Source organism: Drosophila biarmipes, chromosome 3L (genome assembly GCF_025231255.1).
Source record: "Drosophila biarmipes strain raj3 chromosome 3L, RU_DBia_V1.1, whole genome shotgun sequence".
In the NCBI taxonomy this organism is placed as follows: Eukaryota; Metazoa; Arthropoda; class Insecta; order Diptera; family Drosophilidae; genus Drosophila; species Drosophila biarmipes.
The window spans coordinates 22056283-22069928 of record NC_066613.1 but is presented as its reverse complement, the minus strand read 5'-3'; the positions used below and the strand labels follow the sequence as shown (position 1 = coordinate 22069928).

The 13646-nt window shown below is 37.6% G+C and overlaps 2 protein-coding genes across 2 annotated transcripts; both read left to right on the top strand.

The window, feature by feature from the left end:
• The first annotated feature begins 3126 nt into the window (after positions 1–3126).
• LOC108034658 (pupal cuticle protein Edg-78E) lies at positions 3127–3818 on the top strand. Its single transcript, XM_017109596.2, has 2 exons — positions 3127–3184; positions 3311–3818. The coding sequence occupies exons 1-2, from the start codon at positions 3173–3175 to the stop codon at positions 3728–3730; spliced, it is 432 nt and encodes a 143-aa protein (XP_016965085.1). The 5' UTR covers positions 3127–3172; the 3' UTR covers positions 3731–3818.
• A 1076-nt stretch (positions 3819–4894) lies between these two features.
• Positions 4895–5752, top strand: LOC108034642 (larval cuticle protein LCP-17-like). The gene is made up of 2 exons (XM_017109580.2): positions 4895–4941; positions 5232–5752. Exons 1-2 carry the CDS (start codon positions 4930–4932, stop codon positions 5646–5648), a joined length of 429 nt encoding a protein of 142 aa, XP_016965069.1. The 5' UTR covers positions 4895–4929; the 3' UTR covers positions 5649–5752.
• Positions 5753–13646: the final 7894 nt, after the last annotated feature.

Sequence of the window (13646 nt, the reverse complement as noted above, 5' to 3'; positions counted from 1 at the left end):
TAAATAAAGAGTGTACTGAAATAGATCTTCAATTCATTTTGATAATTATAAGCTTAATTTAACTTATCAAGGTGAACAAACTATTGTGGAATAAAAATTTTAAATATTAAAAAAATATTAAACAAAAATAAAACAAAATAAAATGGCAAAACAGGATATACAGGATATAATCTTTTGTTTCAAAATATTGCCTGCAACACATTTTCGAAGAATTTGATATGATTTTTAAACATTCACACCTATAAAAGACATTTTTGAAAGTCCAAAAACTTATTTATAAATTAAGATTCCCATAAATTAAGAGCCAGTTAATTTTTGGAAACCTACATTAATGATCTCACAATTCCCTGTCGAAACCATAAAAATATTTACCCACCATAGGAGAATACATCCCGGAAGGCCAACAGGTTATGGGAAAATGCTAAAAGTCAAAGTGGCATATTTGGCAATATATGTATCAGTTTCAGTCAAATTAATATGCACACGACTTGAGTCCAATTAATTTGCATTTAATTTAATACGCTAATGGATGAAGTCTTCATGTTTGGACACATGCCAGTTGCTCGAATATTAGCATTAAACATTTGAATATATTTTAAGGCTGAACACAAATCATAAAACTCACTGCAAGGATATAAAATGGTTTAATTTGATATATACGTCATTTGACCTAGTTAGTTAAAAAAAATGATATAACAATTTATAGGTCCAAAAGTTAAGTGACAATATTTAATTAGTTCATAACTTTTGAAAGTGCCCAACAAATTCCGTCAAATGATATTTTTGTATTAAATATATAATTACAGAAAGTTATATCATAAATTAACAATAGTAAAATCATATTCTTAAAAAGAGTAAAAATTTGGCGTTAAAAAGTAAAATAGTTCTAATTCTCATTAGCAACATGATACATCTTAGTGAAGAGTGGCATGGGAAAAATAAATTCAAAATTCGTATCGATTTGGCAGACAAAACTTACTCCAATATTGACGCCTCATCTGCATATAAGTAAATCGAAACCGGAGAGATTATATACGATTATGTGCATATCAATAACCCAGAATCAGTGTGAAATATTGAAGTCGCCGGAGCCATTGACGAGCAGCTCCAAGCAAAAACAATTTGTTTATTGATGAAAAGGGGAAACAAAAAACCGTCTAAAAATAATATTGTATATAAAACTCGTTTATGCTTAAGGTGTTGCTGACCGCTCGGAAGATGCATCTTTTTTAAAAATCGAGTTCGAGACAGAATACAAAAGATAATCGATATGAGGTTGTCATTCAAATATATCAAATGTCATAATTTGGGGCTTACACGTTTTGTTTGAGAATACTTTTGGAGACCTATTTTCTTATTTGGCAATTCGTCTGAATTTGGTGTAGTGGACTTAAAACGTTTAGGTAATGCGAACCATTCAAATTAAGTATGATTTATTTAAATTTATTCGTTTGTTCGTCAATGCTGGACGGTTGAGGTGGATCCCATCACTCTTGAGACACACTTAACATGGTAGTCCTAATAAAATGGCTTTAATTAGTGGTATTAAATTAATAACCATAATCGTAAATCAATATGCATAATTATGATCAAAATTTAGGGGGATCCCCAAGCTAGTGACGACAGCAAAGCCAAGGGTGCTAAATCTGTTCTTGGGAACTAACACAGATTTGCGTATAAATCGGCAGATCCATAAACCCACAACTTTGAAATCGAATTAAACTCAACATTAGTAATTCGAATGATTTCACTTTCAGTGGTTGTCATAAAGATCGGTTTTATGGCCGTTGTGTTCTCATCGGATGGATATCTTCTCAAGGCCATGCCCCCCAAGTTGATTGGTTTAAAACTAAAACTATCAACACAGTGGGTTAAAATTAAAGGATCTCATATATAATAAAAAAAAAACTAACAGGAAAAACTGGATTTTAATATTTTTTAGTAATTAAAATATTGAAAAAAAAGTTTTTAATCTTTTTTTTTAAGATCTCACATTTTATTACGAATTTTTAAAAGATATAATATCAAGTTTATAAATCCTTCACATTTGTATCAAATATCACACTATTTATTGTAATGGGTTTCTTAAAGGAACGTCCAAAAAGCCCACTTTTATTAGTGGTTATTATTAATTTTTAAGCTTCCTAATGCTTTAAAAACCGGTTGCACACCACCGTTCTAGAATATGAAATTTGAAAAATCGCATTAAAGGTGCCGCTGGTGACACGAGACGTTTTGTAGTGTTTGGATAAGGCGGATTAGGCGCGGCTGGCAACGGGTAAATCCAGTTTGATATCTCACTTCGCGTATCAATTAAGCATTAACTCACTTTTATGGCCCAATTTGTTAAGCGCACACATTTCATCGCCTCGAAGTCGGAGATTACAAATGAGTAGGTGATGGAAGGGTTCGACACATCGAACTGGAAAAGTTAGGCATTGAGCGGACCGGAGTGGAACCATAAATTATGCTAAAATCGTATGGAGACTCCTCTGTTTCAGATGCATTTAATTAAGACTGCCTTTTTGGGTGTGCCGCCCAAAGCTGAATTTTGAATCAGCAACCATAGTCTCTAGACCTCAAACCTTATGCCAGACTGCGACATTGACATTGCCGCATGGGGTGATCGTATTAACTTTTACTCTTCGCAATACCCACACTCACAGCCGAGGTCACACTTTTGGGTCTGAGCTGCAACAAGATTGCTAATACATTTATTTTATTGAAATAATCATATCTATTATTATTTTTAAATAAAAAGTGTATATCTTAGTTTTATTCATTGCTTTTATGAAAAATATAATTTCTACTCTTTCTCCTAAAGCTTTATTAAAGTTTTAACTACTAACAAAAATAAAAAATACAGGTCAAATATTTAAAAATGTAGAAATTTTGTTTTTGAGTTGAAATGTTTGGAGCTGATATTTTTACCGCAGTTGTAGGCGTATGCCCAAATATCGAAGAGCCTCTTTACCCGCTGTTAGTGGTCTAGTTTATCCAACTTCGGTTAGTTTTATTGTTATTTAGATGGGTTTCCTGCAGTCAGACGTAAAAGTCATTTGGGTGGATCTGGCATGCTTGGATCTGGTATAAAAACGTAGGAAATCTGCAAGAAAGTCACCATTCAGAGTCGTCTCTCAGTCTTAGACACACGCACTCCAAATCAGCAAAGATGTTCCGCTACGTAAGTTTAAAGGATGTTTTTCTTAGATAAAAAACATTTTTTGAGATATTTTTAAAAACATTTTAAAAATACTTTTTAATTTTAAACATAATGGATTTCATTTATAAAATCGCTTCTTTTGAATAGATGCTCGTTGCCTCCGCTTTCCTGGCCTGCGCCTACGCCGCTGCCACCTACAGCCAAGATGCTGGTGCCTACATCACCAAGACTGGTGCTGATATTCTGCCCGATGGTCACTACAACTTCGCCTACGAGACCAGCAACGGAATCGCCGCCCAGGAGTCCGGACTTGGAGGCTCCCAGGTCAAAGGAGGCTACTCGTACTACTCGCCCGAGGGAGAGCTGGTCCAGCTCCAGTACGTGGCCGACGAGAACGGCTTCCAGCCCCAGGGAGCCCTCCTGCCCACTCCTCCCCCAATCCCAGCCGCCATCCTGAAGTCCTTGGAGTACATCCGCACCCACCCCCAGTACGTGGAGCCCCAGCCTAAGTACCAGCCACAGTACCAGTCCCAGTCCCAGTACCGTAAGGTTAACTCCCGCGGTTAAGGAGTACTTTCTTACACCCTTTGAAAGCTTTATTACGATGTGTAAATATGTTATTGTCGAGTTGAAATAAACGAAGAAATTGTAAAATATTTGAAAAATTTTTTTTGTTTTGCCAAAAACTTGTGGGATCCGAAGTTCTGAGTTGTTAAGAGTTCTCTCGATCTCCAAATGGATACCATAATACTGGCGTCTAAAAAGAGCTGGAGACTACTACATCTCTATTTTAAAATTAAGATAGTTTCATATGATCAAAGATATCGGCTTTTTTTCGGCACATGGCTTCAAAGAATAGTATGCATTTTGAATGCACTGTTAGTAAAAACTGCGTTGTATCCAAATATATACATTTTATTTTTCTCTTTTATTGTTCTAATACAAATTTGAAAAGTGTTTAAGAATATAGCAGTCATAGTTCAAATCGTATCAGTGTGGAGTCTTATTTGTAAGCCCGTTTTCTGTCCATAATTCTTGAGAAACGCTCTGTTGTCGACCTTTGCAAGGACAGTTTAAGAAACAGGAAAGAATATCTATACGTGTCCTTAGCTAAAGAGAGTGATTGTGTCATTACTCCTTAATGAATGGTTCGATTTAAAAAATTCTTAGAAATTTTTATAAACAAGTTTATAAAACCCCTAAAAACGAGGGCTCTCGTTACCAAAGGGTGATGACCATGTTCAAGTAGGATCTAGTTCAAAAATAATATTCTCTTGTTCAATATTTCGGGTTTTAAGGAAACTTTCCAAAAACATTAGAATCTATTATAACATTTAAATATTATGTTTTTAAAAATTGATTGATTTAATTGATCAATAAACTATGTTAAGCCCCATCATAATTTTGAGATAAAACGAGTTGGAAGCTGTGAAAATTATGAATAAATTGAAATCATTACTACGTCATTTCAAGTTTGGGCTACAAGTCGGTTGGCCGAGTGCAAAATGACGTACCAACCCAGAGCCGAGGTTTCTGCTAGTGCGTGGCTCGTTACCTTTTAAGCCCCTCGTGGCGCTCTAGTTTGGCCAATCTCGGCTGCGCCATTGTTATTCAGATGAGTTTCCTGCAGCCCGCCGTAAAAGTTGTTTGGGTGGATTGGGCTTCGGCTCGAGAATTCCTATAAATACTTTAGCGATCTGCCACAGAGCCATCATTCAGAGTTGTCTTTTAGTCTCAGACAGACGCACTCCTCCAAGCCAGCCAAGATGTTCCGCTTCGTAAGTACATCTAAGTAATAGCTAGGAAAGGCAGGAACTAAAATAAACTTATATGCAAAGTTCTTCGTATTTCAATGTAACTATATGAAATATTTATGAGTTCATAAATTTGATTAACAATATCCTTTACAATTTTTATCGGCGAGCAGATAAAACTGAACTAAACTTTATACATAAACTCGTACCCTTTTTAAATCGTTATATAATCACTTTTATTTATTAGCGATTTTAAATATAATTGTTCTCATATTGGTTTTGCATTTATTTTAATTGATCGAATTCTTTTTTAGATTCTTATCGCCTCCGCCGTCCTGGCTTGCGCCTCTGCCGCTTCCCAATACAGCCAGGATGCTGGTGCCTACATCACCAAGAGTGGTGTCGACATTCAGCCCGATGGTCACTACAACTTCGCCTACGAGACCAGCAACGGAATCGCCGCCCAGGAGTCCGGACTTGGAGGATACCAGGCCAACGGAGGCTACTCGTACTACTCGCCCGAGGGAGAGCTGGTCCAGGTCCAGTACGTGGCTGACGAGAACGGCTTCCAGCCCCAGGGAGCCCTCCTGCCCACCCCTCCCCCAATCCCAGCCGCCATCCTGAAGTCCTTGGAGTACATCCGCACCCACCCCCAGTACGTGGAGTCCCAGTACCAGCCACAGTACCAGTCCCAGTCCCAGTACCGTAAGGCGAGCACCTTCCGCGGTTAAGGAGTAAGACTTCTGTGATAACCTCTTAAAAGCTTTATTACGATTTGTAAAATGTTATTGTGGAAATTAAGTAAATGAAAAAGAATTGAAGAATACTATTAAAACGTGTTTTGTTTACAAGCGAGAAGACATTTTTGTACATTATAATGTTCAATTTAATTTAAATGAAGAATATTATAGAATTCAAAGAGGTATCTCACGTCAAGTTATGGAATCTAGAAGTGCCGATTTGGGGTCCCCTGCAAAATCCAATGGAATTACGGAAAAATCGAACATGAAAATGGGTGAAAATTTTGACCCTCTTAAAAAACTAATATTTAAATGTAGAATATTAGAGAATTCAACCACCAATTCAAAGAGGTATCCCACGTCTGAATCGGGTTTCAATAACTCAAGTTATGGGATCTAGAAGTGCCGATTTGGGGTCCCCTTCAAAATCCAATGGAATTACGGAAAAATCGAACATGAAAATGGGTGAAAATTTTGACCCTCTTTAAAAACTATTATTTAAATGTAGAATATTAGAGAATTCAACCACCAATTTAAAGAGGTATCCCACGTCTGAATCGGGTTTCAATAACTCAAGTTATGGGATCTAGAAGTGCCGATTTGGGGTCCCCTTCAAAATCCAATGGAATTACGGAAAAATCGAACATGAAAATGGGTGAAAATGTTGACCCTCTTTAAAAACTATTATTTAAATGTAGAATATTAGAGAATTCAACCACCAATTCAAAGAGGTATCCCACGTCTGAATCGGGTTTCAATAACTCAAGTTATGGGATCTAGAAGTGCCGATTTGGGGTCCCCTTCAAAATCCAATGGAATTACGGAAAAATCGAACATGAAAATGGGTGAAAATTTTGACCCTCTTTAAAAACTATTATTTAAATGTAGAATATTAGAGAATTCAACCACCAATTCATAGAGGTATCCCACGTCTGAATGGGGTTTCAATAACTTAAGTTATGGAGACTAGAAGGACCGATTTGGGATCCCAAACAGAATGTATTGGAAATTCAAAAAAATAGAAAAATAGGTTAATTGATTGATCTATATTTGTATGAAACGTTAACCTACAGAGATGTTTGATACCTGGAGTATTACTAGTTTTCACTTTCTACAGCCCCAAAAACACTGAGGGATTTGGATTCCTACAAACTTTAATTGATTAGATCAGAACGGTAGTGAGGAGTCCCTGATTAACTTCAAGCGCACTGCAGTTTTTGTTCGCCTAATCACTGATGCAGTCCGTCCTAGTTACCGGCTTATCGAAGACGGCTTCCGCCTTTGTTCCTACTGAAATCTCATTTATTTAACTAGTGCCGGCGGAAGGAGGCAAAGCAACCAGCTACTGGTACCCCTATGCAGCATTGTCATTTTCCCTCCGGCTTTGTTCCAATTTTGCGACAGTCGCTGCAGTTAAGAGGATTATTGCCTGGCGAACAAAGAAGGAAATGCCAGGGCCTGTGCCAATTTATTGAAAAATCCCGATTTCAAATCGAGTGCGAATTTTAACGGGCTTCCCTTTTTTTGCAGTTTTTACTGTTTCTGTTTTTTGGGTTCCTTTATTGTTATTTTTTCACCCATTTTCGCGCCGCCTGTCGTCCCTGTCCTTTTCCAGGTCGGCCGACATTGACCCACGTGTCACCCGGGGTTGGCTACGCTTATTAATGGGCTCAGTTAATGTGTCGCACAACCCCTTCTTGCACCCGAAAATTTAATTTCGCCCCACCCTTTCCATTTTGGGTTAAAAAATTGGCAAGTATTTTTGGGCGAAAAAAAATAGAGAAAATGTAATTTATTAATTTCGCATGGACGTGTGACAGTTGGTTGCATTCGCCTGATCCTTTATTTACACAATGAGCGGCAGCATTGGGTGACCCTTTTTACCCCCGACGACCCAGGCGAGATTTTTATGCGGAAAATGTCAGGAAATTTTTTGTTGCAAAATTCGCATTATCCGTAGAAAATTGCAACTTTACAATGGGCAAGGGTTGAGGGCAGCATGAGCACTTACCCCTTACCCCTTACCCTATAGCCCCTAACCCCTTTTCAGTGTCATGGGAGGATTTCGAATTTCACATACAGTTCGCTTCATTTGCGCTCAAAAGTAATTTGGTGACCCCTTTCGTTTTGGGCTAGATTTTACAGAATTTTGGAATCGGGAAAACTGTCCAATCGCGCAGGCAACCCTTTTCTCTGTCCCCCGGTTTTCCAATGTGCAACAATGCAGCGGATTGTAAACTCTAATGAAATTTATGTCGACGATGCCTTTGACATCTTTTGGGGGCACCACACGCTTCGCACGCGTGTGGATTTCACATTTTCCATTCGACAAGCAGCTGCCACGATTCCCCGGCATTCGTAGGGTCCAAATGGTGTTTAAAACCCAAACTACCCGTGCCGCAAACACGGATACGGCACACATACTCGCCAGTATCTTAGGTTTTTTATGGATCTTGTTTGCTTATTCGATTTTGATACTATTGGCGCACGCGTCTGTGTTTACCCACGGCCGCAGCCGGGTTTTTTTCCTGGGGTGTTAGAGATAAGAAAACTAGGGGTTTGTTGTGTAAAAATCTAGTCTGGTTTTTTGTGTAAAAATTGGCTCTATTGCGTGTGAGTTTGAGTTGAGTTTAGGGTTTTTAAATCAAGACACGCGTCGGTTTGGTGCTGTTAAGTGTCTTCACATGCTGGCCTCTTCTTGATTTCTCGGTGATTATACGGTTATTATAAGAAAAATGCGGAAATAATTGTAGATTAAATCTCAATAGGAATCTTAAAGTATTGCATATCATACTAGAAAAAAAAAATACTTAAAATCCTTAATTTATATATAACACTTTACACTTTAACATGACACTTTAAAATGATAATTATTGTAAATAAGGGGTTAATTTTAATGAATTTATTTTAACAAGTCCTATCACCTAGCTAAAATTCATTATATTAATCTTTAAATTATTAGCTGCACCCTTCCCAGATTTTACTTTTTTTATAACATTTTGTTTTCTTTTAATTCTTACGAGCTTTCTATTCTAATGTCAAAAAAAATGTTTAAAATTCTCAAGTATAAATAAAAGTTTAGTCTTCTGTATGCTACATAGTTCGATAATCGGTTTCGATTGAAAAGAGGCTTAGTAAGATTTGTAGGAATTATAACCGCCACTTATCTTATCTTTGGCTCTGCAGTATTGATGTACTTCCAATCCTTGACCACTTTTCGAGTCTCTGTTCTCGAACATTTTGTGAGATAAAAGTATAAAAGTCAATGGCTTTGGGCCAGGGGCTGTTTGCTACTTTATTTTTTTCCAAGTCTTTTTTACTTGAATAATGCAAACTCCCCCACGGACACACTTTCAAGGTCTGACCACACACACTGACCACCCTTTCCCCGCGCTTTTCCTTTGCTTTCCATTTCTACCTCTATTTCCACTTCCATTTCCCTTAAGCAGCTTACGCACTCAGCAAGCGGTTGTGTGTGTGTTCGTGTGATAGTGCATAAAATTTATTGGCGCTTTGGGGGAGGCGGGGAAGGCGGGGAAAGTAGGGTTTTCCGAGAGGGAAAGCTCCACTTTCACTGCGGCCTGCCATTGGCAGTTTTCCTTGTTGTGGAGAAGGCTTTTATAATTTTATGCCATTTCTTTCAATATTTATTTTGTTATTATGTTTTTGTAATGAGTTCGAGCTGTTGTTGTCGCTCTCGTCGTCAACAGGATGGGCAGCAACGACAAAAAGCTTGTTAGAGGATGGCGTTGAAATTGGAAAAATTGTATCAATAGACTGTAGCTTGTCTGCGTATGTGTGTATCGGCCGTGGTGTGAGTGAGTATTGCCATGGAAAATTCCGCCTGGCACATAAATTAATTAATTTTGTTTTTGCCTCTTTTTTTGTTTGTTGTAGCCTAGAATGGGGGGACGCAGGCCTATCGAAATTTAGTTTAATGCGCAGTCCATAACATTGAACTACACTGGAAATTACAACATTGTATAAAAAAGTAGAAGGCATGTTGGAAATGTATTACAGATCCTCTTTTAAGCTAAACCGTTCTTCAAGTTCTGTAAAAAAAAGTAGATATTGTAAAATATAATAATTGTATGATATATATTTAGGTATATTTTTAATTACCTTTTTTGGATAATAATTTCCGGTGGTCATATAGAACATTTATTTTTTCCGTGCACCCATCTTACTTTCCTTCTCCATTGGCCCATCTCCGATTTCCTTTTTTCTGTAGTTGCCTGAATCTAAAGTTACATTCGTCTCTATTGATTTTCCATAATGAGGCTTATATCGGCCCAACTCCCCTGTTGGAGCCATCGAATTTCATTGCAAAATCACTGCAGGGAAAGTGATGGCCAGGGGCGGCCTGCCGACGGCTGTGAGGGGGTGTCCGCTCTGCTGAGGCGAAGTCCTCAGTCGGGAATAAGAATTCCTGGCTGTCATGGCTGATTGCCAAGCAAACAGACACGCACCCACATCCACATACACCACCAAGGCGAGCGATTTTATTGTCATCATTTATACATAAAGTGGGGCATCGCTACAAAGTTTCTTTTCCGCAACTCCACAACATACGTTAATATGATTTGGTAATATAATAAAAGTACGATGTTTATAGAAAGTCATCTCAAAATGATATAACATACTATTGTAAGGATAGTTTTCTTCATTTTTGGGGTAAAAATATATTTATAAAGAAAATATATATAATATATTTAAATTTTATAATTTAAAGTGTTTAATATTATGGGTAACAAAACTTATGTTTTTTAATATTTAAATTTTACTATTTTCTGTTTTTAAAGTGCTAACTCATAGGCCTTCTTCACTGTACTCGCACTATCATTTTTTTACGAAATATTCTCGCACAAGGACAACGCAGGATGTTGGTATTGTTTTTGCAGCCGTCAAGTCAATCCTGACATTATGATTTCTACTCCATCAGCAGCTAGCTGATAGCCCCGCACCATTACTTATTTCCCCGGTAAAAGATACAGCCTGCTACCTTTGATAGATTTTTCAATTTATTATCAGCTTGTCAGCCGTTTTTTTCCGACTCTCCTCCTTTGTTCCTCTTTCTAATTAAGGATAGTAGGGGATAGCAGGTTGGTTAATATTTATTGCTATAAATAATTTTGCAAGTTTTATGCGGCTCAACTTTAATTTGCCAGGCGATAAATAACAAATGGCCCCGGGCCAAAGCCAAATTCCACTCCCTGTCCAAAATTCCGGAATCCGGATTCCGGAGCCACGCACATATATGTACATGTATGTGGTATGAAACCAGGGACAGCCGTAAAATGAATGTGAAAAGAAAAGTGGAAAAGTGGCCGGAGCAACAACTGCAAAAAGTGCTGAGCGCAGACAAAGTACAAATTGCCCACAAAAATATAAAAACGATGCCAGCGTGAGCAGATGGAGGGTAAGGAGGAAAGGAGAAAGTTCAATTTACTACTTTTCACTTTAGCATACATTCCACCCACCCAGAAACACATTCGAACACACAGCCGCACTGGCAGGAATTCAAAGGACACCCTCATTTCGGGTGGCCAGCTGGAAATTGGAGAAGCCAGAAGCCTCAGCATCCCACACATGCTTGTAGAGTTTTCCCGAAGCCCTCACCCATTATCCTGGCAACCTTATCCTCGCACTCGCTGGCACTCCCCCAAAAAAACTTTGCCTTTTGCGTTAAATTTTTCTTTTTATTTTGGAATTTCGTTCGATAGTCTCGCACATGCATACGTACATATGTAGTATATATACTGTATACTCATACACATGGGCATCTAATTTTCTTTTAAGGTCAAGCTGAAATGAAATACAAAAAGTTTTTTTTCCGCCTGATGAAAATTACAATTTTCGTCTTATTTTTCTCTCAACTTTCATGCCGAAAGGAAGAAATGGTTTGCCCTCTTGTTGCTTCCGTTCGTTCGCTTTCCCTTCCTGATGTCCTTTCGCCGCGCAACCATACAAGTACGCTTACGCATGTGTGTGTGCGCTGGTGTCCTTCCTCCCGGCAAGTTTTATTCCTCATCAACGCCCGCTCAACCTATTCCCCCTGCCACGGGAAAACCTCAAGCTGAAACTCAAACTCGGAGTCCTGGCAGTCCTTTCTGTAACTCACATGCTGTGTGTATCCAATTGAAAAGGCGAGCAGCAGGACGAACGAGAAAATCTCTAAACACAACTGAAACTGAAATAAATCCGCATTTTGGGTGTCAATGCCTTGAGTTTTTTCCTTTCTCTGGCTTCACCAGCCTGCAAATGAGAAATGGCCAAAGGGATGCAGCCCTTTCAAAGCTAGATAAGAGATCTGGATCTATCGTATGGCATTGCCGGGCATAATGTGCTAAGGGGACGAAAATTACCCAATGAACTCATTAAGATCCTATTTATGATCATTGTGTGGAATGATTAGTTCTCTGATCAGAGTCGCTTTGATATATTTGGCTTATGAAAATAATCCTGATAAAGTAATAACTGATAAAAAACCCCTGTATTACTAATTTTTATTATAAGACGTTTCTTTGAAATTCAAAAAATATATATTATGTAAAGTTCAGTCTATAAAAAAATATATGCTTAAATATATGATATATATTTCCCAGAAAATGAGTACCTTTTCATAAAATGTGTTTCAGTTACAGAACTATCAAAATATTTAAATTTAATACGTATAATTATAGATTACAATTTTTAAGTTCCTGTCTACATTTTATATTAATATACATACCCCGAAAATGAATAATTTGTTAAGGGTTTTTTAATTCCATAGATAATATATTCAAATATGTAGGTTAATGTAAATACTAATCCCCGCTCCTCTTTGTTATAGTTTGAAAAATTACATCAAGAAAATTCCTAGTTAAAAATGCTAAACGCTGGTGGAAATGTATGCAAAGGAAAAGCCAAACCAATTTAAGTCGCGTTCTGAAAAGTCATTAGGGTAACCTACCTTCTCCTAGCCACTCGCCTCTGGTGCGTGTCCTTTTGCGTCATTTATTTAAATTGCCGCATTTCCAGGACTAATGTGCATATGCCAGGGGGAAAACAAATGAAAAACCCACCCCAGATCCGGAGCCCCTCGCTCCCTCCGCCCCTCGTCCTGATATACATTTGGAAAATGAGAAAACGAAATAACAAATACTTACCCCCGCTCCAAAGAGCCGAAAAAATCCATAAGTTAAATTATTAAAGTTTGTAGCCGTTGTTGTTGACCCAAGGTTTGGGGGTTTTTGACACATTCCAAGGACTCGGCAGGCGGTCAATGAAACGAAGTCCCATAAAAGCACGAGTAGAAAGGCTAGAGTCTCAAATATAAAGTACCCTTCAGTTGCATAAAGTGATTATTAAATCATAAAATTTAAGATCTTAAAAAATTTAAAGAATTAAAAAGAATTGTTCATATTTAAAATATAGTTTTCCAATAGTAAACAAAGGAACATAAGTTTACTTTCTTAAGGCTCCCCCAAATCAGCATACTCTTGAAGCTCCTCAGCAAGGGGTATTGAAAATGTTTCCAAAGCATATGGTGACAACAAAAATAGTTGTTTGCGCCTGGCGCCGCCTAAACAATTTAATTGAGAGTTGAAATTACTCGTGAATACATATGCATATGTGGGGAATAAGTGGGTGCAGTTGTCCTTTAATGGTGTTCAATGAGTATTTCAGGACTGTAATTTGTTGGCCTGCGTGTGAAGCTCTGTCAAATCGATTAAAAACTAATTTCCACAGGCAATCCATTCAAAAACAACAAAAACTGTAATTTAATCGTGGAATTTTTTGAGCCATAGCTGTCGTTGATGGATGGGTTTTGATGTATAATGCATGAGCAAGAAGGGGTAGTTGTCACATATGCATCATTATAAATAATTGTGCTTAGATACAACATTGGGAAACAACTGCTAGAAGTTATATAAATTTTAGTAGGGCTCTAATGTTCCTAACTAATGCCTCCAAAAACCATGAATTTGTAAGTAATGTAACACAGAA